The sequence below is a fragment of the Acanthaster planci genome, unplaced genomic scaffold (assembly GCF_054643075.1).
Source record: "Acanthaster planci isolate LZ-2023a unplaced genomic scaffold, COTS_SCS Contig242, whole genome shotgun sequence".
NCBI lineage: Eukaryota > Metazoa > Echinodermata > Asteroidea > Valvatida > Acanthasteridae > Acanthaster > Acanthaster planci.
In genome coordinates this window covers 7316-32151 of record NW_028257862.1, presented here as the reverse complement: position 1 = coordinate 32151, position 24836 = coordinate 7316, and the positions used below count along the sequence as shown (strand labels likewise).

The following is a 24836-nucleotide window of genomic DNA, read 5'->3' as shown; positions in this document are numbered from 1 at the left end:
TTGCTCTGTTACCCAGAAGTCTGTGTATTTTAAAAATACGGATTTTAGCTTTGCCAAATACCACCCCACTGGTTGAAACCAATTTGTATACAGCACATTGAATAATACACAGTGTAAGTACACGTCATGAATGAAATAAATTATTTAAAAGCAAGTTCAGCAATTCTTTCTCTCGTCTAAACTCATTAAGTGTACCTGTGGGACCTTTTACAAAGATGTTACTTTTTCGTCTAAAGTTGAGGAATATGAGGCAAGCCAACCTCTAACATTACTTGGGCCGTCAAAAGAATAATGGCTGCATTTTACTCTCCTGAATTCACCATGTATTGTTGAACATGATGCTGCATTTTGGCAGGTGTGAGACGTTACAAGTTACCTTTTGAACAGAACACGTAATTTTCCTCCAAAGATTCGACATTCATATGCTTGTTAGCAACACAGCCAAGTTGCCTGAAATGCACTACATGCAAACCAAGCTTTTACAACTAGGCCATCAACAGTTCAAACATACTCCAAGCACAGGTCACCTGTGAAAACCTCAAAGCGCTTCCAAATCTTTTTTAACAGGACATGTTTTAAGAGGAAAAAGGAGATGTGATAGCATGTTTCATGTTCTTATTCCTCCATGGTTTCATGAACTGACAGACTTCCAGTTTGGTGGTACGTCCCTTTTTGGGGCTGATAATTTGACTCACTTGTTTGCTCAAATTATAAGCATTTATATGTCGAAGTTATCCATTTATTGTTTGTTTGTTTCAATCATGGAAAACACAGATTTTTTCATAACATTAATATTGCACAGCGGAAACAAGGTGTGTAAAATTTCCCTTTAAAATGCATAGCAACATTATCAGGATTACCAGACTCGCGAAAAGTTGAAACACAAAAGAAAACATTGTCATTGCTGAAACAAACCTCTATTTGTTATTCCCACTGCTTTGGAAAGGGTGTAACTGCACAACATTGCAAGGATTTAAACTTTCAACACTTCTTACACTTTCAAAGAAGTTCAAACAAACATATGACTCTTAAAAAGTCCCCATGACTCAAGTCAAAGATTTATCTCGGCCTATACATTTCCATGTGAAGATTATCAAAACTATTAAAGGTCCTTAAGAATTCCCAAAAATGTAATCCCCAAGACAACTGGTTAAAATACTATGAATACTAATGTACTTTTACTCTTGTTGATACAGTTTATAAAAATACTTAACATTTGTCTATTCATTTTAAATATTTAGCATTTTTGTTCACCTCACCCTGCTTAAGAAACATCTTGGCAGTTTGGAACTCATTTACATTTTCATTCCTCAAAATATACAAATAATTGCCAATAAACCACACAGAATTTGACGTCAACTGAATACTCAGACTAGGCGATGGGGTGGCGGTGATGATGGTAGCATGACAATGGTAGCAAGGGATAAGACAGGGCTACATGATTCCTGAGACCTAACCCCATCAAGAAGACCTCTGTAGCCTGCACCAACACTGGTTCCATCATTGCATCGTATTACCACTTTTAACGGTGGCTGAGAAGCGTGGGCGACTCTTCAATTTCCCCGCCTTGCTCTGTTTTTCTTTTGCCTTCAACGTAGGAGATCTGTCACAAGAAATAAACATGCAGGTAGGCAAGGCAGTCGTCTGTAGCATCTGATATTTCTTGCTTGTATTTCATGTAAATGAAGATTATAAAATCAACTCAAGGAATGGGGTAGTGACATTTCTGCCATGGCAAAATAGAAAACTTAAATTTATCTTTCTCCGACTGCACATTAGTTTGAAAATTCAGCTTGCAATCTTAAGCCTTTTGAGCCTTTAAAACTGACAACAACACCAACTGTACTTACTGCAGAAGCATATCAATAGTTTGCTGAGTGGCTTTGGATTTCTTGTGGCTCGGACCATACAAACTGCTTTGAATACTGTAACACTGTGACCAAAAAAAAAACAGAAAAAAGTAAAGCAGGTGTAAAAAAAATCAGTCAAATTATGTTGCCGAAGTAAGTTGGAAGGCAAACATTAATGCACTATTAGCCCAAGAAGAAAGATAAAACTTACAACCAACAAATAGAGTTTGGAAGGGTCATTCTACAAATTTGGGGTCCAGAAGTCCGATATTTTTGTGTCCCTGTTACACCTGACCTGTGTACTTTTACGTGGAAATATCCATGAAATTGACATCAAACTATTTTGTGTTTGGGAGGTAATTTGCATTACTTTAATAATTGAGAATGAAAGAACTGTTCTAAGCTGACAAAATTATTTCTGAGATGTGGCGGTGCCAGAAGAAAACTTGGATCTCACACTTACAGAATGATCCAGCACTAAGATCAGTGTGACAAGAAATGATTTGATCTTCACTGCAACTGACATGTCTTACCTTCTTGAAGTACTTCATGGCCTTGTCCAGTTGTCCTTGGGACAATAGGATGGAACCGTACAGTCTGTACGTCTCCCCTACCTCCTCACTGAAATCACCAAAGGTGGCACACTTGGAGGAAATTATCGTCTTGAGTAATGAAACTGCTTCCTGGGAAAAAGAAACGAAACAATGTATTTGCTGAGGCACTAACTGTCAGAGAGTCAAGCTCTAGATAAACCTTATTTAAAAGAATTATTCACTTGAAAATTCCATGAGCACAAGTCTTCATTTGTTGCAAGCAGAAGATCAGTTATGCAAATTTTTTAATAGAATAACTTATTGACTTGGATTTTCCGCACAATCCCACACAATCCGAGGGTTTGTAGTTTCCTTATTTTAATTCCACAAAACAATGCAAGGAAAAACATGGAATATGGGAACATAGGCAAGCAGTAAAAAAAAATAAAAGGTCACCATATTTTACAAGATGACTGAACAAATTTTACCATTCATTCAAGTTAACTTATTTCACTTGTTTTCAACTACAACAAAGTTTTTACTAAAATTTACTAACACCCCAGTAAGGCACAGTACCCCCAAATAACCCTTTTTGGGAACATACAATTGAGAACTCAAGGAATATTTTGAATCTTGATTTCTATTCAACAATGAACTCTGACCTCTTGTCTGTCTGTTCTGATGAGCAGTTTACACAGACACTCTTGTGTTGTGATAGTCTTAGGGTGATGGGGACCGTACAAAACCTGTCTGATACCCAGACTCTCATCCAAGTATCGCTCAGCAGTGGCTGTTGGGACAAGCAGTCAAAGAGACAGAATGTTATCAGTCTTTTTCTATGACAGTTTTTGGACTTCATTCTACTCTAAGCTCTCTGCTTTACACATGCACACAACTACCTTCTATTACTGTAGACACTCGGTGGATTAGTTTTTTCAGATCAAAGCAGTGTCTGTCACATGTCTATATTACTTTCCAAAGGTCCACCATTTTCATTGATAGATTTTTTTCTCAAGCTGGACTTATTCTTTCACAGATGGTACTGTCTTTCTTGTTGTGTTGGAAAAAGTAAGCTGCTCAGTAATTTCTTTAAGCAAAGTATGATGCCAATTCTGTTTAAGGAAAACTAGGGCAGCTTCCAAAGGAGAAAGCTCCAGGGGTTGGCATTACACTCACCAAAACTGACAACCTGACGCATCAAGACAAAACTCAGACCTGTACTTACTTTCTGCTTCAGCGGAGGCTTGTTCGGAGTAGGCCAGAGCTAACTTGTATGCCGTCTCTGCGACTTCCTCACTCTGTCCGCTGTACCTGTGCAATCCATCATGGAAGAGTTCAATGAGGAATTCATGTCAGTGCAGGAGTACATGTCCCCAGGGTCAGTAAAAGTTTCCGGAGCTGCTCATGTAACGGGGCATACACAAAGCAATGTCTTCAGACACGGAGTGCAGAGCATGATTTCCAAATTCGTAACATCTCTCACCCATCTGGAGGAAACCTTGTGCATACTGAGCTTCTTAACTTTCACTCTTTCACAGCACCCACAAAAAAACATTTGAGCCTCTCTGGCGACTTACTTGGCTACAGTGATGGAATGAGCTTGTAGATAATACTCTACTGCTTTATCGTGATTGGCATGTCGCCCTTTGCTCTGTTCCAAGTGAAGACAGTTAAGGAAAAAATTAAGATTTGATGTTCGTTCTTGTACTGCAATTATTGTGACTGTCATTTTTCAAAAACTTGGAGAACTGTCTGGATATGAAGAAACAATCTTTTCAGGCTTATAATAACCAGCAACACTCCTTTTTATAATTCTGAGTAAGACTCTTGCCTCCAATGTCAGTGTGTGTTTTTTACTTCATTTAAACTAGGTTACTCCTTTAGACCTTAGTCAACTGTCTTTCCAAAGGATATTTTGCCTAAATCCTGGTATATCGGAATCAGCTCCAAGCTGTCTGTGCCATGGTGCTTCTCTGTCAGTCGTACCCCTTTCTCGTAATAACTTGCCCCCAAGGCTTGCTTGTTTTGGTTAGCATACAGCCTAAAAATGAACAGAATCAAGAAAGCAATGAAATCAAGACCAATTACAATTTTCATACACTGATGAGCTAACCATTTCTAAGCCAAATTGGACGGAGAATTGTTGAATAAATGCTACAATACTGCACCATATCAATGAAGCCCTTTCTATCTTCGTTGCACAATACACAGCAACAAGAACACTAAAAACTACACGTCATTTTAATGAGGCAGTTCTACAGATGGCTGTCATGAACTAGAAAATAACGTACTGAAAAACTTCTTTAGCATTTATGCATTCTTAAATTTGTTTTACTTTGACTTACTTTCCCATTGCTATGGTGATATAGATGGCCATCTGCTCTTGCTCCGAACCCACGGAGCTAGTCAGCTTGGCTCGCTCCTCTGACACCTTCTCTGCTTTGAGTAAGCACTGTTCTGCCTCTGGATATGTGCACGGAACATTAAGGAAAGCAGCACAGATCACACCAACGGCCATTTTCCTCGTTTCACTGATGAGCACAAGGGGTCTTGTTCTAAAGTGGGCATAGGGGTACAGCCCCCACGCTCCTGAGGCTTCTGTCCCCACCCCCATAACTGTGCCCCTTACAGCTACATGATGTATGCTCCGGCATACATCACGTTTATAAACAGTACAACTAGTATTACTCTGCATTTATGATATGATAGGGATCTATTGAACTACTGAGGTGATTGGAGGGGGTGGCACAGGGCGTAACAGGGGCAGGGCAGATTGGAGAGATGCTGGCAGGGTGGCATGGGGGAGTATATGGACCAAGGGATTAATATCTACTGGGTCATTCAAAGGTTGTGGACGACACTTGTTCCTAGGTGGCACTAGCTCAGACTTTATGAAACACTGTTAGCTATGTCTAAATTGACTGCATGTGACATGAAGAGTCACATTCTCTTCTGACAAATGACTGCATTCTCTGGCTTATGGCTCTCATAGGCACCTGTACATTTTTTGCCGTATTTTCAGATGTGGCTACAGCTAAGCTGTCAATCCCAGCTCAGTCAGTATCTTGATCTATCTCAAGGATATTTGTCCAGCATGGTGTTGCTCCTTCCCAAGACGTAGTACATCTTGACCAGCACTGCTAGGAGGTCCGCCTTGCAGTTGCTGGAGTCAGAGGCATGTAGCCCGCTCAACATGATCTTCTTGGCAGCTTCAGCTTGATACTGGGCCTGAGGGGCTAGACCTGTCAGGTGGAAGACAGGATTAACAATCAAGACACAGTTCCATAGAAGGTAACGACAGGTGGATTAGCAACAAAGAGACAGTTTATAGGTCAGTGGGGAGGGTACAGGAGCTGAAGGGAATACAGCCTCATCATTTCCATCTAATGTCTCCATGAGGACCAACACCAATACAGCAAAAACAGACTACGTTAACTTTACATTACATTTTGATTAGCTTTCTGCTGCTTGAGTCAAAGGGTCTTTCTTTAAAACTACTCTGTAATCCTGGAAAGCAGACAGCACATCTGAGGTTTCGGGCTATTTTAAGTGTACCTTTGAGCATGAGGTAAGCATAGGCAAGGTTAGTGTGACTTTCTGCTAGCTTCCAATGGCTATCCCCATAAACCAGACGACAGAGGGCGGTACAACGGATGTATTCTTCCAGAGCAGGATCCACCTATCAAGGCAAAATCAATCAATCAATCAACCAATCAATCTTAAAGATTCTCCTTGACATCGAACTACTTTCGTCTATAACCTTCATCCAGCAAGATGGAATTGTAGGGGGTGGACACTCGGAAAAAAGAGAGGACTTGATAGGGACACATCAGGAGAAAAATGACAGAGAAGTGACACCCAAGACAATAGAGACACTATGTGAGCAGAAGCAGATGTAGATAGGAACGACAGAGGTAGACCACTGAAGAAGACGCTTTCCTCCGACTTTTCATTTAGTGGTTCACAAAGGCCCATTTTCTAAAAAAAAAATACAAACCTCTCCGAGCCCAGCATGTTTCCTGGCTTTGGTCTCTGATCTCTTGAGCAGTTCCTCAGGAGGATTCAGGACGATGATGGAGCCGTCCTTCATCTTCAATTTGTGCAGTTTCTTTTTCCGATGTCCCGGGGAGCCCCTTAACCTCTGAGTGGACAACTCTGAACCATCGTCAGATAAGTTATCGTTGCTAACGAAATAAGGGGAAAAAAATTAGTTCAACAATAATTTGAAGAACTTTTCTAAGAAAAATCACAATTTTAGTTTGGCGTAGACCAGTTCATAGTTTCTGTGAGGAATAGAGTTATGGTGATCACAAAGGAAATATTTGATTTCAATCACAAAAACTTGACAACTCCATTGCAGGAATACATGTTAAAAAAAAATCAGAAAACTTGTACTTGCTCTTTAGCCAACAAAAACTCAACGAATGTTTTCATGAGGGGCAAAGTCCTTTATATTTCATCAGACAAACTGGAAGTCTCAATTAAATTCTTTAAAGAGGATTTTTTTACACTTTTTGCACATGAGAAGTTTCGGAATCAAACAGCAATATTACTATAAATTGCCCAAGCATACCTTCCGTTTCCTCCTGCTCTTTTCTTCCGTCTTGTTGAGGAACTCTGACTGCCATTCTCTGTTGGAATGTCAACAACTTGGAGTCCAAGACCTTCCATGTTGGGCTTCTCTTCGCCATCTGAGCCCTCCTGGTCTGGATCCGACAACGACAGGTCAGAAAAGGACTCCATCCCAAGATCTGGGGTTGAAATTTAGCCAGAGCAATCTTGTAACTAATCTGTGAGACTTTGTTGCTGCTCTCCATCTCGTCCAAATAACTAGGACTCTATAATTCACCTCTTTTAACTTTGGACAAATGTTAAAGAATTGATTTGTAGAGTTGAGTCCTACATTGTAACGGGTGTGACTGTATAGTTGCCAGGTCCTTTTTTTACCACTTACAGTGAAAACCAATCCGACTTGACAACAGGTGGCAAACTTAGGGACCTGGTGACTATAACAATCATACACGTTAGTTATTATCATGACTAGGCCTAACCTCCCTCAGAAATATAAACCCTATCTTCTTTCCACAAAATTACCCTATAGGAGGACACGACTTGTGCATGACTTCTGGCAAGTGTGGTGAAAACAACCTGAGGTGAACGCACTTTCGCCATGCAAAGCAATATAAAATGCATTTCGTTTTCACTTACACTGACCCGAGGTCACACTAAGTTGCGCCCATGAATAGCCATGATAGCTTAGCTCTATTCAACATGAGGTCATCTGCCTTGATGCATCAAAAAATTTAAAAAATGTAATTCCTCATTTTAGGAACAGGGTCCCCAAATACACAATCCCCCATAACACTCTCACATAAATTAACATTTGATGACAACGTATGCCGTTTATTACCATTAGCACCCTGTTCATATAATAAGGACACAAAGTCTACATTTTCAAAACAACTTACCTAAATAATTTGGTGGCGAAGTCCTTTTTCATATCAGAAAGAAATGAGGGAAGGGCTTTGGTTTTTAAGGGAATTTAAGGGCTAACACGGCATCGTAAAATGACGCAACAAAGAGTTGTGAAAAAAGACGAATCCGCGCATGAAGTCTGGTTTCTTTTATGAAATTCTGAATATCCACAGTGGCTGGGTCAGGTAACCAGACATAAAACAAAATGGTCTGATGCGGTCGTCTTTTGCCAAACTCGGGTAAAAAAGATCTGGTTTTCTTGCTTAGATATTGTCAAAATTTACCAAAGCTAGAGCTACTAAGATTAAGGAATAGGAAAAAATGCGCATTCTGACTCCACCTTTCTCATCATGTATCATCTCAATAAAAGTCGGTCATCAAAGAAATCCAGGAAAGACACAAATTCTGGACGGAGAAACATTTACCGATGTTGTTGGGAAATACTTTTCACTCCCCATAGACTTTGTACACAACTGCTGACGTGGAGTCAGGATGCAACATTTTTTTCAAGGAATATATCCTCAAGGTCTGAATGTCAGTTAGTTTGAAAAAGTGGACTTCCTTTTCCTTATTATAGGAACAGGGTGCTTATGGCAATGAACGTCCAATGTAAATAAACTTGCTAGCACAAAATTGTAGGCCACTAGTACCGAACCCTAACCTAAGTCAACTGGTCAAGTGGGTTACTGTGTGAACAATTTAATATTGGCAAATGCATTCAACATAATTTTCCTCAAATTACTACGCAGACTGAAACTTACCTACCAAATGGTTAAGGTGACTAAAATGTCTAAAAATTTGCAAATATGGCGAATAACGCCAGATATTTTGTTGCTATTGCAACGACGCTCTTTTCATACTTAATTCTTGTGCAAAAATTTAGCCTTTTATAGTGCGCCCTCTGTTGGCAAGTGTCCCTATATTTTTATTACGGGAGCACGTGGTTCTGTTACAACAGGTATAAATGCAAAAACTGAGGGTCCAAAATAAAAAAATCGAAAGCGCTTACTTATTTGTTTTGATAGGCCTAAGGAAGGAATACTTCTTTCTTGTTACTGTCACAGAGCATGTTTATCCCTTCGGGGGGTGAACTACATACATAGGTCACCGCAAAGCCAAAAGGCGGAAGTCAGTCCTAGTTCTTGCCACTGAGTGTGGGCACAGGCTCACTAAGTTCATTACAAGTTCATGGCTTTCAGTTCACCCAAATCGAGCACCGACCTGGACCGGATTGGGAGCTACAAGCTCCAGGGTGGTCAGATCCGATTTGTCTGTCTCACTGTAGGCGGTGACACGCTTTGTTTGCCATTGCTTTGCAGTTAAAGTGAAAGTTCATCTCCTTTTAATTTATAATCTCTTTATTTCGAGAGAAGTAATTACACAGAGACAAATGTCATAGGCCATACGAGGTCGCAGTCAGTGCCAAGAAAGAATTGACCTTCCAATGTAAAGTTTGGCTTCCCCCCCCCCAACGTAGGGACGGTCCCTATTCCCATATGTGCTGTCTCATCTCTGTGGCGCAATCGGTTAGCGCGATTGGCTATTAACCGAAAGGTTGGTGATTCAAGCCCACACAGGGACGTGTATTCTGTCTTTTTTTTGGGGGGGGTATTTGGTTTTTCTTGCTAGAATGAACTGCGAGTTTCACAGATGTAGTCTGAAGTCTAAAGAGGCTAACAAAACGAAGCGACAAAAACCCTTCACTGAGACCGTTGAACAACTTATATCGTCAAGAATTTTGAAATACAAAATAACATTAACATTTTCCCTTAATTTAATTTTCCTCTTACGGATATTATTTATCTGTAGAATGTTGGTCGGTCTTTGTGTAACAGTTTGTTTAGAAACATCTCAGCTAAGAGCGGGAAAATCAATAACTTTTGGACTTTGGGCTCAGAGCAATAACAACGTCTCTGTGGCGCAATTGGTTAGCGCGTTCGGCTGTTAACCGAAAGGTTGGTGGTTCGAGCCCACCCAGGGACGTGTGTTCTGTTACTTTTGTTGGATGGGGACAAATTTTATTTATTTATTTTTTTCTGGCAAGGATGTATTGCTAGTTTCATAGAAGACGTTGTCTGAAGTCTAAAGAGGTTAACAAAACAACAGCAATTTGTAGAATATAGTTTGTTCATTACGCAACGGTTTATTTAAAAACACTCATTCTAAAATCTGCTCATTCAAGAGATTCAATTGTTTTCGTAGATGATTCTTAATACATGCACCTATATTTGGTGGACAACATCTGTTGCATAACATTTCATATGAAGCCTTCGAAACTAACCCTAGATAAAGGTCAGACTGTTGAAAACTGAAGGATGTAAGTTTCACTTCTGCAAGGTTGATTTTAAACTAACTGGACGACGCGACGGACTGACTTGGATGCTACTGCATGACATAATGCCTACCAATCACTTCTACAAGGGGGCCAAGGACCCTATACTTTTTGTCGTAGGCTTCTCAAAATGAGTAAAGAATCCTGAAATGCCTACTTCTGAACCTTTACTCTGTGATCCAATCTGTCTTTCAAGGTTTTTATATAGGCCCTACCAGTAAAACAATTCTGAAATATAGGACCATGCTTGGCCTGCCTCGTATGTATATCTGAACGCCAATGACATCCACAAAAATTTTAGCATCTGTCGATTCCAAGGCCCTAATCCGGTTTGGTTTCCGGAATAGCGATTCAGGGACATCGAAAATGAACAATCCTTTAAATCGACATGTTTGCAAGTTAATCTTTAGGGCAAAGCTTTCAAAAGTTAAAGTATGGGAAACAGATTATTGACGAAGAGATGCGTTCTTCAATCGAAGAGTATTCAAATAACATCAGCAAGTTCCTGAAGCGACTTGCATGGTATAGGCTACAATGCTGACCCTCTTCCGGTGACCAAACCCTGAAGTGAAAGGACACATGACTGCCTCGCAGAGCTCAACTTCCTGGATCGATCTACCACTCAATTATACTTGCAGAAACAAAGAAAGCCCAGTACGAAAATCTCATTGTCTTTTGTTCCAGACCCGGCCGCAAATGCTGTAACAATGACCCGTGTACCGTAACCGATTTTGGTGGTGTCAAGAGGAAGTGAGCAAAGATAAAAGGCATTTTACATGAGTTGGGAAATCTGCATATTCAACAACACTGACGTCGTAACCGCCCACTTGTTATTGGTAGGTGCCATTTCCTATCGCACTTGTTGGTTTAACTGACATTCTTGAGGAAATATCAACAACGATCAAGATTGCAGCAAATCATTAGCTGTTATACCAAAAACATACCATGGCATATCGCAACCTGTTGCTATGCAGTTCGTCACTTTGCCGGCTTTATTGACGTGGATGTCAGCATTACATCGTCTTGATACACGCGAACACAGAGTGACAATATGATGGATGGATTTACAACTAATTTGCAGGAGAATCCAACGTAACGCATTCCATCTTGTCAGACCTACGGAGGGTTGTCTACTTCTATTCACAACCTGTAACTGAACCAAAATATTCCAGAAACGTTTCTAATTTCAAGCTTCTCCTGCACTTGAAAAAAAAATCGTTTGTCGAAGAATTATACTTACAAAATGGAAACTCAACCTCTGGCAAGGAGTGCTACCGGTACCTTTCTTTTGCTGGTGCTGTTTGCGAGCAAAGCAACAGCGATCGTCTTCACCCAGCATCCAACAGATGTGACCGTCACAGAGGGTGACGATGCCACGTTCAGATGCGGCACGGACCTGCCTTGTTTGTTCTTTTACTGGGGTCGCTACCAGGCTCCTGATGGAGATTTTTCATACGTCTCTAAGTGCATGTCAAGCTACGAACCTCAGTACAGCATCCAGAAGGCAGATAATGTGTATTCGCTGCAGGTGAGAGACGTTAGCTTGGAGGACAGTGGGACAGTGTACGAATGCTGGCAGTACAACCAAGCGGGAGGAGGCTGGCTGAAATCCACCAATGCTACGTTGACGGTCCTCCCATTAACCACGGTCTCGTCGGGATGGGAACCACCTGTTTGCAGTATGGATCCACCAGGGCCTCATAGAGTAGGAGACACGGTGTCCTTACAATGTTCATACCCGACTTCGCACGGACAGGGGCTAGTGTGGACAGCTGCTAGGAACTGGAGCGAGTTCGACAAAGCAGCTGCGAAGAAACCAAGCGAGACAAACAGACTCCAATGGACCCTGTCGGAGAGAGATAACTTCGCAGAATTCACCTGTCAACCTGAAAGTAGGTCTGCGCATTCACCAAGAGGCCGGGGCAATTGTACCGTGATTCCGCTGGCCATACCAACAAACGTCACCATCTCTCCGGCCGGATCACAGGTAGTGGCAGAGGGTGACGAGGTTTTGTTTCGGTGCAGTGCCGAAGCTGTTCCCGAAGTAACATCTTATACTTGGCTCATAACTAAAGATGGGACAACAGCAGAACCTAATCAACGATTCATCATCAGCAGTGATGACTCAGGGATGACTTTCCGCATCCTTGGAGCGTCACGAGAAGATGATGGTATCGAAATGGTATGTGAGGCATCCAACGAGATAAACATCACCGGATACAGCCCACCATTTATACTAACTGTAAGGCCAGCTCCCACGGGTGAAGCGATCTCCAGCACCTTCCAGTCGGCCCTGAACATGTCTAAGAAAGGTGAGAAATCTGCCAAGGAACCAGATGACCTGTCAAATTGGTCTCACATGGCTCTTGTCATCGGCATAATGCTGTGTGTCGTAGTCCTCTTTGTAGCTGTTGGCATGGGGGTCTTGTACGTTGGCTGGCGATGGCGTATGAACGAGACCGCTAAAGACGCGACCTCATCAGCGACAAGTCCTCCACTAGAGAGAGGAAGGACTTTCTCCCTACACGACCCAGAGGCCGACATCATGCTGGGCGATGGGTGCGTGCGCGCTTGTGCGGTCATCGCTGACGGGTCGCCCCTGGCATCTCCCCGCGGCAGTGCGCTAGAAAACCCGTACACCGAGAACGTGTACATGGAAATTTTGGGCGGACAACCCCACCCATGCGCACCGGCCCCTGCCCATCAAAGAGCCGTTGAGAACGAACCCACTTATGAGAGGCATTTTTAAACGCAAGTTTCAATCTTGAAACTCAGACGAGAATGAACAAAACTTCCAGATTTTAGCAAATTACGGTGAATGGTGAAGAATGGGCCAGCTATTTTCAAGGTGCACAATGAAAGAACAATTGTCCATTGTTCTCATTTCCTAATGTCCTCGCAGTGTAAAGAATTTCTCTGTAGACATTTGGAAAGTTAACAATAATATTTTGATATTTATTAAAAAACTACAAAACATGTTGTTCATTGACACGACTTATTTTCTGCAGAAATTTGTATAAATATTTCTTTTACTTAATATGCCCCGTTAATCAGTGTGTTTAAAAATTGACACCTAAACAATGATTGAAATTCAATGACAGTCCGAGAAACCACTAATGACATGTATTTCAAACCTTAACACCTGTTGCTGTAGCCGCTTGATTTCCCGTGCTTTATTGACATGGAGTCTCGTTATTCCGACATAACAGGAAAACTGTTGTATATTGTGTTTGTCAGTCGTTCCTGCAACTTTAATTACCGTGTTTATCTGGTCTCTGCAACTTCCTCACGAGAGATGACATAATATTCCACCTGTTTATTTTGCATGGGGAATTGGGTATTTGTGTTACTCGAAACCACACAATAATTGATCTCAAAACAAATAACACTGATATCGCTTAAATCGTCTTTAAATCTCAAAACTGCTGAGCATTTTAAGTAGTTAAAAACTCTAGCAAAAAAGTATAACAATTCCGATTCCAATTAGCTTTTAAATGGACTATTGAGGTGAAACACTATTCTTATTTATAGTAGCGAATCTCCCATTTACTGATGCCTGTTTTGACAAATTTTCAAACTAGGTTTTCAAACACAATTTTATTTCAAACTTGTTAATTTCCCCCAAATTATCCATAACTGTCCTTGTTGTTACTATTAGTACTGTATATGAGAAACAAGGTAAGAGATTTTATAATTGAGAAATAATTTAAGAATCTAAACATTCATTTCAAGTTACAACAAACCTTTGCAATATCACTATTGATATGACCCATATGTAATCTTGATTTTATTTCATTGCAATTTATGATTTCTTGTTTACCCTTGTGGAATTAAATAATTTAATTACTGGACAGTAATACACAGTGTTTTCTATTTCTGTCCTTTAGATAACTGTAAAACGACTAAGTTTCTTCCTTAATCATCTTCAATGTTAGGATTGTTTAAAATATTTAGCAAATAATGTTATCATTCCTGACATGGTTTTGAAGAGTACTAAAGGGCTGAATATAAGAAACAGTTAATTTCACTGAATAAAATTGGTTTATCCAAACACAGAATGAACGGTGGTGTGGGAAAAGTTCAACAGCGACGGGGGCACTGGTTTGCTGCCTTTTTTCACACTAATTTGAGTGATGACAGAATTTATACAAACATCTAGTAATCAAAAATGAAAATTCTTAACTAACCCTCTCCAGCAGTTAATACTATTAAAATTCTGCATCTTTAGCACCTTTAAGCTGTTAAATTACACTAACGGAGAACAAATTATGCCTGTCACGAAATGCTGAATAAATAACATCTGAGCTCACTGTCAAAAGCTATCCAGGTCAGCCAGAGAGATCAAGCAGACACCATCACACAGTCCTTGTTTAGTGTTAACGGCTTACATCAAGGTAGGTCAAAGTTCATTTTTTTAAAAAGTAATCTGCTCAGTATTATATTGCAGCTTTTGCAAGTTGAAACTAGTTGCTTGCAAAAATTCTAAAATGTCAGTCAGGCTAAGTAATAACGTAAGTTAAAATATGTGATTTACTTTTTGGAACTCTTCAGCAATATCAACGGCAGTCTTGAATAGACCAATATCGTCCAGGTTTACAATTATTGCAACCGCAATTCCTTTTGGTAAAGACAAATCTCGGGATGACGCAATGTCATGTTTCATGGAATTGTCATTTTGAGTTGGGCTATTGCCAAGACTGCTCCGTTTCAGGATGTCATCTTGGATGCTATTATTCTTCACTGGTTGACCTTTGCTGACTATTTCTGGTCGGCTGCAGTCCACTATAAGAAGCACACTGCTGGCCCCTATCGCTCCTCCCGTGTGCGACACCATTTGGTGTTTCTCAGGGCACAATCCTCGCTGCTGCTTCCCTCTTTCGCGAACGGCCCATCCCATAGTGTAGACACCCTCGGCATCCCAGGAACATTTGGTGAGGGGGACAGGGGACCAGATTGTTTTCATGGTCTCTGGTTGGAGGTAGCCTTGGGGTAGGCCGGCATCTGAGAAAAATCAGTGGCAGGAAATGATGAGACAATTTGGTATATCAAACACTCAAGGCCACTTGAGCACAAAGCATGTGTACTAGTCGGAGTATGGTGCTGAAAGGGTAGACCTTGCCAAAATATCTCTCTCTGAATGACCTCAGATGCTCTTAATTTAGATATGCACTGTTGGAATGTCAAATTGGTTCAGTATGACACTTGAAATTAATGAGCTGGCAACTTTTGAAGAAACTGCATCAGAAAATAGTTTTTGATATAATTCCATTTAACCTTAAGTACTAGGCCATGCTGGTCAATCCAACAAAATCAAACAAGTCTCCCAATGTTTCTCATTGTTAATTCAGGAAATCTACCAAAAATGGAGCTAAAGCCAACACACTCCTTTAACATACAGATCTAAGTGACATTATGCATGCTTTACTGGTAAAAAAAAATGAAAAGCAGATATAAAACGGTAAATAGTTTGATCCAAAAGATTCTCCTACCTCTGTGTTCGTCAGTATACTGATAGCTATATAACATAGCATTTCCAAACTGAATAAGGTCCTTGACATCAGATAGAAAGCCACCTCCAGCCCACTTGTGAGAAAGATTGACGGCCGGCACGTTGATCAGTTTGCCCTTCTTGTTCTTGGTGTAACCTCGAGCTCGGGTGTAAATCAACCTTGCTGGCCTAATCAGGGACAGTGTGAGTCTTTCCTAGATTCTTGAAGATCTTCTTCATGTACACTAAGAAGTCTTCGTCGGCTGCTGCATCCACGATGGCACTCACAAGTGTCCAACCATGAGTTGTGTACAAGAACTTGCTACCTTTTTAAATTTCAATTTAAAAACTCTCTGAAGTGCAAGATAAGAACCGATCAAGGCTATTTGGCACTCGTATCTTGAAACTGATGATAAATTTGAACTGACTGAATTTCAAATCCGACACGCAAAACCTGAAAATTTGACCTTAAGGGTGGAATTAGATGAAGTTGGAAAACCTGATGGTCCAAATACCATCTAGTAGATGGTGTCAAATTTCCCCTACGACTGTTGAAATTTTGATTCTTGGACCTATTCAAATATCAGTAAATGTCATCATCAAACAGACCCAACTAACCTGGTTTGTGCACCAAAGGGTCCTCTTTGAAAACATCTAAGGCATCGATGACCGAGGAGTAGTCCTTAGTGATGTAAAACTCTGTCTCCTTAGTGTCGTTTTCTCCCTTCTCTTCCGTGTTTTTGGGGGTGTCTTTGGATTTGTCACTCTTGGAGAAAATTTTGGAGTCTTTGGTAAGTTTGGAGATACCCTCTTTGTTGGACTGGTTCCCCAGCTTCTTGATGTAGTCTTTGTTATAGTGCCTGATGCCACCCAGGTGTGAAACCAACTGTCTTGTAGTGATGTCCACCTGCAGGAAAGAGAGGGCACAGACTAATGATTGTTTAACCCTATAAACATTCACGAGCAAATATTTTAGACATCTCTTTGAGTTGAAGAGAGGGTTAAATCAATATTTTAATTTAATCAACAGCAATGAAGAACATCCAAGCAGAGATGTGATTTAGAAGGCAGTTCTTGAACCTTCAACCAAGACCTTACCTTTTTTCCATCAACTTCCTTCTCGGGGAATTCTGGTACATAGTGCCGTATTGGTTGGTCTAGATCCAGTTTTCCTTCTTCCCAGAGTTTTGCTACAGCTGTCATGGTGAGAGACTTACTGATGCTAGCGATGCGATGAACGCCGTCACTTGAGCATGGAAGACGGTTCTCCACATCAGCATACCCAATTCCTGAAAATGATCAGTTGTCACTTAATTTAGAAAAAACCTGCATTTATAACCCAAGTCTCAAAACTTTTTGATCTTAAATTATTCCCAATACTTGCTTTTGCTAAAGGTAATATTGTTAATGAGGGAGGTCTATTCTGCCTGTAATCCATTTTCCAATTCGTGATTTCATCTTTGCTTCCAGGTTATAGCTTCATGGCCCAAGTCCCTGATTTGAAACTCCAAAACTTAACGAAGAGCATTTCCTGCATTCAAGTGTCTAACATGGTACCGAGGTTTGGACGGGTTTTATTTGGTTAGAATCACAAACACTACTTGTGGATCTTAAGACGAAGCTGTTGACACAGATAAAACCTAGATTTGGAGAAGGTCTCATAGCATTCAAGACTGAGCACCTCAATCCCTTCTTAGTATCTACAGCTCTTGCCCTCCAATTAACCAGCAATTTCTGTGAAATGAGACTCTTACCCTCGGCCCACACAAGCCTCCCGTTGATGCTCACTGCTGCTACGATGCCTGGTGAACCAACCTCATCTTTGGCCCTCTGCAACAAATCTCTAGACCTTTTCATCGCTTTCTTGAGTCCGGCCTTCCCAAAGACCTCCTGCCTCCAGAGAGCATCGCCAAAAGTATCCTTGTCTTTCCATTTAGCTTTCTCCTTGCATCCAGCCTCTTGAATACCTAAAGGCGATTCCTCATGAAGATGGTCATACCATAAACTGGTCACCAGTCCAACACCAAGAGCCATTCCTCCCCCAACTGTTGCTAAGATGGGCGTCCTCCATCGTTGGAATCCCGAAGACAGTCGAGCCTTACTGCTGTACGACTTTAAGCATTCCTTGATACCTGAGGTCAAGCCCCCAGATCGGGGTCCTCTGAGACACAGAATGGTAGCTTTTGTACTGAACATAATTCACCAACTTTGGTAAATTTTGTTATTCCAATTTTGAGTTTCAAAGAATAAACGGGATTCTGAAACAAATACATAGTCAAACGGTAAGTTTTTATGCACACTGGCATCATTTTCTCCAACAGTTGCACCTCAGTGCCAAATCTCAACAAGTCGTGGAATTTAAGAGTGAAATTGATATGCATGTAAATGATGTATGCATGCAGCTCTTCTTGGGCCAAGTTTGACATACATGTAATGATGTAGCACATGCGAGATACAAACGATATTACACAGGCCAATACGGCCATGATAGCCAAGCTTTGGCAGAGGACTACCTTCAGAACCGTGGCATTCGTCATCCACAGTGGATGGGGTGCATGGATGATGAACCCCACAGTTCGGGGGGGGGGGGGCAGACATCCTCAACCATGTCAACTGACATCCTGTGCTGTATCATGTTCTGTATGTAGCCAATAACCCTCAGAAACCCAATGTATGGACTCTGTCTTCACTCATAACATTATGCTCGTTCCAGTTCAACTGCATGCTGTAGACATGATGGTGGAATGTTGTCAGGTTGTGTCGAACACGCATGTCATTGTCAGTTACCATGCATAATCGATCAGTTTTTACTAATTTGAGTGTTTCACAAAAAAAATAAAATGACTTTTTAATGAGTAAACCTACTACTACTAGTAGTACTAACTTACGTCCACACTGCAACAGCCCTACTCTATGCAGCTTTTGTACCCGGTACCCACAGACTAGGCTTACCTTTCTTTTTTCCTCTGCTGGTAGGCACATGTTAAACTTAAGTCAGCGGTGCCACACATGCATGACTTGCAGCATAAAATACTTAATAGTAATGCAGTCACTAATCTAGTGCGTACTTAACACTGCGGTCAAAGGTCACTGAATCCAGTCTGGTAACCATTTCCGAATGGGACAAGTGTGTACCAGGGTTGCAGAATCAAATGGTGCACGATACGCGGCAGCAGACTATGCCAGGTAAGAACTGTGCATGTGTGCGAGTTACGTGTATTCTGTGATGTAATATGCGGATGCCGGATTTCTCTTGCGAACGTTCTTAAACTCCTATCCTGAGCCTCCGTAGCCGATGATTCGCAATTTACTTGGACAAATAAACCGACTGTCTTCAACAATGTCAACGTTACCTTATTTCGCCCAGGGTGAAGTCGTGAAAGGATTTGGTCGAGGAAGCAAGGAATTGGGAATTCCAACTGGTAAGCCCTACCACGTTGAGTTCATTAACTTTCAGTCACGTTTGTAAACATGTTTAGGCTACCATCATACCATCATCTGACCATGTTAATTGTTATTCATATTTTCGCTTAAACTTAGCGATTCTTGTATTACTGCATTTTTTATTCTATCTTAATTTCATACGTGTCATTTAGGCCTAGGCTAATATTATATTCAGTGTTTTTAATAAGTATGAAAAGATTTTATTTTTTGTCATGAATCTTCTATGCCTGTTCTCTTTTTTCCTCACGAAAATTTTTAACAACTAAAATACTTAAATTATGGGGCAAAAAATTAATAAATCCAAAACCTGAAAAAGAGGCTAACGAGGAATAAAGAAGTTAGGAAGGGTCAGGAAATTTTTTTATTTTTGTACTAAGATTAAACTGTATTTTTGTGGTTCTAGTTGTGAGTTAAATTTGCCATGTTAAACATAAAAAATTATTTGTTCCTTAGTTGCATTTTTAGCTAATGTTTACCCTCAGATTAGGGTCAGTCTATGGGATACAGAGGTAGTCTAGCTTCTAGAAGTAGACTAGCTCTAGTCTGGGACTAGTCTTTTCATGCCCTAATTCCTCATACCAAGCAAATTTTTTGGACTGTTTTTGTAATTTGATAATTTTAGACATCCCATGGAGTGTGTTTCATTCCTCCATGGATATCCAATTGTTTCATTTTTATAATTGTCACATGTATATCCTACACTCTTTTTCTTTTTAAACTGTGGATTAAATAAATCCATAGAGAAAAATTAGGCCTCTCAAGCAAATTATAAAATATGCTCTACTCAAAAGTTGTAGTTATTCAAATATTCCAACAGATTTCGCTACTTGTAGTTACAAATGTCCAACCTTAGAAAATGAGTAGATGTATGGTCCAACATACATACATTTACAAGTCCAGAGGTCACGTTGATGATGTCAGTTGCCCTTTGTGGTCAGCCTTGGGTTTGAAGGAACATCGCAAACAAGTAGCCCACGGTGTGACCTCTTGGCCTCTGTAGCTTTTTGGTTTTCCATGGGCAGTGAGCAAGCAACAGAGCCAATGGTACCCTGTTTCCTCATGGTTGGGTGGTTCCATCATGAAGCAATACAAAACTTATCACAATTACATGCTTAGTCTCTGAATACTGTGAATAGACCTTTTTGTAGCTAGAAATCTTATGCAGTTTCTGCGTCTCTAGAATAGAATAGATCTGTCCCAGTATTTCACCTCTGCTTTCTGTTCTATATATAACCAACCTAAGCCAGACTGAGTTGAAATTGACCATTCTTCACCAATCATAATTTGTCAACAACCTTTTAAAGACTTAGGCCCGGGATTTTGGTGCCTTGTGTAAATGTTGTTCTCCAACAAGTCTGTACACATGTACATGTATCATGTATCAAGTACATGTACAAATAAATGAAGTGGACTTTAAAACTGTATTAGATGGAAAACTCAGATAAAAAGAGATATATTTAGTACAGCATCACTTTCGTGAGATGGTATATGGAAGTATTTAAATACAAAGATTCCCACTGAAGCATAGGGAACCAGCTTAAAGTTAAAGCTTAAAGTTCGGAAGCTGCCAACTCAATGCAAATTTTAATTTTTGTGTATACATGTAATCAGTCCCTAATTCATGGCAATGATCACAATACATGTACATGTACCATAGGGTCAAGTGTGCTGTGTACCAGAGAATTGAACTCAGTGGGATGTGGGCGTTGTCCAAGCGGCCTTGTTGGTGCTTGTGATTTTACACCTACACCTGTAGTTTGCCAGTGCCATGTTGCCCTTGCCGCTCTACTTGCAGGGCAGAGTAGTGAAAGGTTTTAGACGAGGGAGCAAGGAGGTGGGATTTCCAACTGGTAGGTTGCTGAAGTTGTGTCCGGGACAAGTCACCGCAACTTTGCTTTCGCTTGCAGCAGCTTCCCTTGGTATTCTGGTGTTTGTGTCTTCCAAGGATTCTTTTCATCATTATTCATATGGACTAAGCCTTCAGCATTCAAAGCATTCGTCGTTATTGCTTACTACAGGATTCTCGTGCTTAACCCTCAATTTTGGAGATGTGGTGTGTTCGTACATGTACATATTCAGTTGAATATGGGAAGTGTAGGCTCTGTGCCATTTACATGCACAAAGCTAGATGGTGAATATGATGTGACCTTCAGTATTATCTTTTATGGACTCGCTGGTTGTAAATTAAGCCCCCTTTAATTATTCCGAATTTAGTGTAATAAAAACTGATATATTGTGGTAGAAATCAGTAGGCATTGTTTCACTCAGAAAGTGTATGCATAGCCTTACTGGTAAAATGTGAACCAATTCATTAAAGCCAATTGTTTGTTTGTTTGTTTGTTTGTTTTGCCAACAGCCAATTATCCTGATGATGTTGTAAAGCATCTCCCCTCAGAGTTGACCACTGGTGTGTACTGTGGCTGGGCATCTGTAGACCACGGTGATGTTCATAAGATGGTACTAAGTCTAGGCTGGAACCCGTACTACCAAAACACCAAGAAATCAATGGTAGGTACCCTATATAAACAGAAATTAAAACCACCTGCGAGTATCAAGTTGACTCTCAAGGGAATTTTAGCCATGTGTTGAAACAAAAGTTCAATATGAATCTGGGATTTATCCAGGCACGTAGACCTGCTTTAGAATTATGTTTCCTTTAGCTACATGTACATATACTTTATTTGCCTCTTGAAACAAATTGTCAAAGAGTAAACAAAAAAAATTGTGCTGTAAAAGGGCAGGAGCTTCATGCTTGAAGAGGCAAGGCAATTTCTTATTTGTAAAGAACACTTGAATTAGAAAATCAACTTGTCTATGGGGACATTTCAATGGGCATTGAGGCACAGACCAGGGGCATCAAGGCAGTTGCCTCCAAGGGTCATTGTGAAGTTCGTGCCCTGTATAAAATATTGACAAAGGGCAAACAAATAGATTTATATGGTCCAATTTTTGAGGTGCAAACACCAAATTAAAAATGTTTTTTAAATCAAATATGTAGCTCTCTTTTAGTGGTTAATAAAACATAATTGTAGTTGTTGCATGTACTCTGTTCTCTGATGGATGCAGTGCTGTTTAAAATTGCAGGAATTTCTCATTATTTGTTGAATACTTGGTAGAATCATACCATCATACATGTACTTTTGATTTGGTTTTCCATTTTGTAGGAGACCCATATTATGCATCAGTTCAAGGACGATTTCTACGGCTCTAACCTCAGTATTGTCATATTAGCAATTATACGACCGGAGAAAAGCTTTTACTTCATTAGGTGAGTATTGTAATTTTTGTGGCATTTAATCAAATTAGCCTATATATTAAGTGGTTGAAACCCAGAAAAAGAGAGTACCAAGATTTTTTGTGTCTGCACGTAAGAAAATTTCTATTCTACCGAGCCAACCAACAGATTCCACAATCAAAGTGTTTGTTCATAGCCACAAATGGCATACATGTTACTTGCTGTAATGGTACAATATTCTTTCTGTATTACTGAGACAATTTAAACAACCTAACTTCCTCCATGTACTCAGTTTCTCGTTTATTGTCATACACTCAGATGAGTTAATAAGAGCTATTAAGACTGACATCGCCGAGGCAGACATGCTCTTGGACCGGCCTGAGAATAAGATCTTCCAACAGGATAACTTCTTCAATGTGGACTCCAGGTTATGATGATGTAGCTTATTTAAAGTTTTATTAGGTAGTCCGTTTAATAGAAATATCTCAAGGTATTCTTAGGTAAATGCTGGCCAAGGAATTCTAACTCAGGATCGGGTCTTTAGCCCAACTCTTGATCAATGTGCTCTAACTTTGGTCGTCATGAAGTTAGCTGGTGGAGTCGTGTTTGTTGTCAGTTGTCACATCAGCTGTAAGGTCCCTAGTTTGTGGTGTTGTTACTACAAGAGAAGAAAATTCTTTGGATATTTCACAGGTCAGCAGGAAGTTAGGTTTTCAGACATGATCATGCATCCTTTATCTCAGCTTGTAACATCTGCCCAGAATGTCTTGACCAGTGTTGTCAGCACTGTATGGTGTTCTGTAACCTGTCTCCAGTACATAGCAGCATTATGATATGGAACCTTGGCGGTGTTGCACCGTTGATGACTGATACCATGCTATGCATTATTTATTGCCATTCCATTATGATGACAACTTAACAAGTATTAGAGCTAATGGTCACAAGCGTTTTATTGGTTCACACTTTAAACCGATATTGGATTTCGGTCATGAATTTCACACGATAGTATGTAAACTATGGAGCTTCAACCTTCGTGGAAGGTTCAGGATGGTGTTGATGAAATGTGTTATGAAATAATCATTTTTCTTAACTTTTTAAATTCATCTTTAATTTTTCTGAAAGATAAGGACTTACAGTTTTTATGTATCCATCATAGCATTTATAAGATCGAAATATATTGGAGGATGAAGTTGATTTAGTAAAAACGAGTTGCTGTATTTTTTTGTTCATTTTCTTGGCAATGTGTTAACTCATACTAATTTGGAATTCTGCCCCAGTTGGTTTGGTAGGACTGTTCCATTCAGCTGCCCCAGTTGGTTTGGTAGGACTGTTCCATTCAGCTGCCCCAGTTGGTTTGGTAGGACTGTTCCATTCAGCTGCCCCAGTTGGTTTGGTAGGACTGTTCCATTCAGCTGCCCTCACTAGTTATCCACTACATACAATGTCAAGTGCAAAAATGCCTCGAGCGATATATTTATCACCTGCAAAAATGGCATCTGGACTACTCTAGGCAGTATTTCCTTGAAAAGGGAGCAATGGTAACCTCAAGAATAGTACTTAAAAAAATACAAGTAAAATCATTGATTTGAAAACTTACATGATATCTCGAAAGTTAGTCGGAAACTGTCGCAGTCACTCTGAAGTCTTTGAGATCATTTTTCAAAAGTTACGGAAAGTATCAGCTTGGGTCTCCATTGTCTTTGGGCTTTGATTTCCAAAGACTATGGCCCATTTGGGGTTTAATTTAATGAAAGTTTGGAGACTGTTTATTGCATATGTGTACAAGCAGGAAAGGCTTCTGAATTTTGGGAGATGAATCCATTTTGGAATGAGATCTGGGTTTTACAGATGGCCATATTTGGCTTTTGAATTCTAAAAGAATGAATTATTTCATTAGCTGGATTGCCGCTGCTTTAATTAAAGTAACCATGAAAGAAGTAATTCCCACATTGACAAGAAAAATGAATTGTCAAGCTAACAACAGCATCCAGTGACAACTTTGGGTTAAACTGTACTTTTTCATTGTTCGCTGTTATGTGCATATAATTAGCCATTTCCAATGTTGTAGAAACTATTTCTGTGTGTATATCTGTCACTTTTTCTGCACTTCTTTATTTATAATTGCACTTCTGCAAGTTTAAAAACAGTTGAAACAAAGGAGGGTGTGTAAAATAAAGGGCCGGTGTCTACGTGGAAAAAAATATTTTTGTGCAAATGGTGCATAGCTTACCAATAAAAGGGGGAAAGCCTTTGAATTTTAATTGAACTTATGAATTAATTGTTCTCTGCAGAGCACCAGGGACAGAATCAATATTGTTGAACTTATTGTGGTGTGAATAATATCACAAGGACAAATCTTTAGTGTACATTTATTGAGGGATCAGAATATGTTTTACATGTTGCAAGGATTTGTAATAAAAAACTAAGGTAAAACACTGAACTGCATTGTAATGCTGATCTTTTTAGTCTCTGCGTATTC

At 40.1% G+C, this 24836-nt stretch overlaps 4 protein-coding genes and 1 non-coding gene across 7 annotated transcripts; 3 read left to right on the top strand and 2 right to left on the bottom strand.

The window, feature by feature from the left end:
* Positions 1–6: 6 nt before the first annotated feature.
* Positions 7–20127, bottom strand: LOC147794973 (tetratricopeptide repeat protein 23-like). 3 transcript variants are annotated; one of them, XM_087132380.1, is made up of 13 exons: positions 20009–20127; positions 6957–7134; positions 6381–6567; positions 5939–6062; positions 5469–5625; positions 4729–4854; positions 4298–4424; positions 3961–4043; positions 3609–3694; positions 3046–3173; positions 2384–2533; positions 1851–1933; positions 7–1603 (listed from the first exon to the last, which is right to left on the bottom strand). In XM_087132380.1, exons 2-13 carry the CDS (start codon positions 7124–7126, stop codon positions 1501–1503), a joined length of 1524 nt encoding a protein of 507 aa, XP_086988506.1. In that variant the 5' UTR covers positions 7127–7134; positions 20009–20127; the 3' UTR covers positions 7–1500. The 3 variants fall into 3 exon arrangements, with proteins under 3 accessions (XP_086988506.1, XP_086988504.1, XP_086988505.1); XM_087132378.1 differs by lacking the exon at positions 20009–20127 and adding an exon at positions 8624–8742; XM_087132379.1 differs by lacking the exon at positions 20009–20127 and adding an exon at positions 8620–8741.
* Positions 9768–9841, top strand: Trnan-guu (transfer RNA asparagine (anticodon GUU)). The gene has a single exon. It is a non-coding gene; the product is annotated as a tRNA-Asn (tRNA).
* On the top strand, positions 10431–12981 carry LOC147794975 (kin of IRRE-like protein 2). Its single transcript, XM_087132381.1, has one exon. It carries the CDS (start codon positions 11434–11436, stop codon positions 12937–12939), a length of 1506 nt encoding a protein of 501 aa, XP_086988507.1. The 5' UTR covers positions 10431–11433; the 3' UTR covers positions 12940–12981.
* LOC147794974 (serine beta-lactamase-like protein LACTB, mitochondrial) lies at positions 13678–18771 on the bottom strand. Its single transcript, XM_087132377.1, is given in 7 exon segments — positions 13678–15191; positions 15680–15869; positions 15871–16004; positions 16297–16585; positions 16777–16967; positions 17433–17936; positions 18631–18771. Coding segments are annotated over 6 exon segments (1731 nt in total). The 5' UTR covers positions 17875–17936; positions 18631–18771; the 3' UTR covers positions 13678–14706.
* On the top strand, positions 18872–24789 carry LOC147794972 (riboflavin kinase-like). The gene is made up of 4 exons (XM_087132385.1): positions 18872–19100; positions 21479–21630; positions 22287–22385; positions 22672–24789. The coding sequence occupies exons 1-4, from the start codon at positions 18974–18976 to the stop codon at positions 22789–22791; spliced, it is 498 nt and encodes a 165-aa protein (XP_086988511.1). The 5' UTR covers positions 18872–18973; the 3' UTR covers positions 22792–24789.
* Positions 24790–24836: the final 47 nt, after the last annotated feature.

Excerpts from the sequence above, each read along its gene's own strand:
- LOC147794973 (XM_087132380.1), bottom strand. The coding sequence starts at position 7,126 with ATGGAGTCCTTTTCTGACCTGTCGTTGTCGGATCCAGACCAGGAGGGC. Across the intron at positions 6,063-6,380 it reads AACATGCTGGGCTCGGAGAG|GTGGATCCTGCTCTGGAAGA; the intron begins GTTTGTATTTTT and ends TTGCCTTGATAG. Across the intron at positions 5,626-5,938 it reads TGCTTACCTCATGCTCAAAG|GTCTAGCCCCTCAGGCCCAG; the intron begins GTACACTTAAAA and ends TCCACCTGACAG.
- LOC147794975 (XM_087132381.1), top strand. The coding sequence starts at position 11,434 with ATGGAAACTCAACCTCTGGCAAGGAGTGCTACCGGTACCTTTCTTTTG.
- LOC147794972 (XM_087132385.1), top strand. The coding sequence starts at position 18,974 with ATGATTCGCAATTTACTTGGACAAATAAACCGACTGTCTTCAACAATG. Across the intron at positions 21,631-22,286 it reads AAAACACCAAGAAATCAATG|GAGACCCATATTATGCATCA; the intron begins GTAGGTACCCTA and ends TCCATTTTGTAG. Across the intron at positions 22,386-22,671 it reads CGGAGAAAAGCTTTTACTTC|TCAGATGAGTTAATAAGAGC; the intron begins ATTAGGTGAGTA and ends ATTGTCATACAC.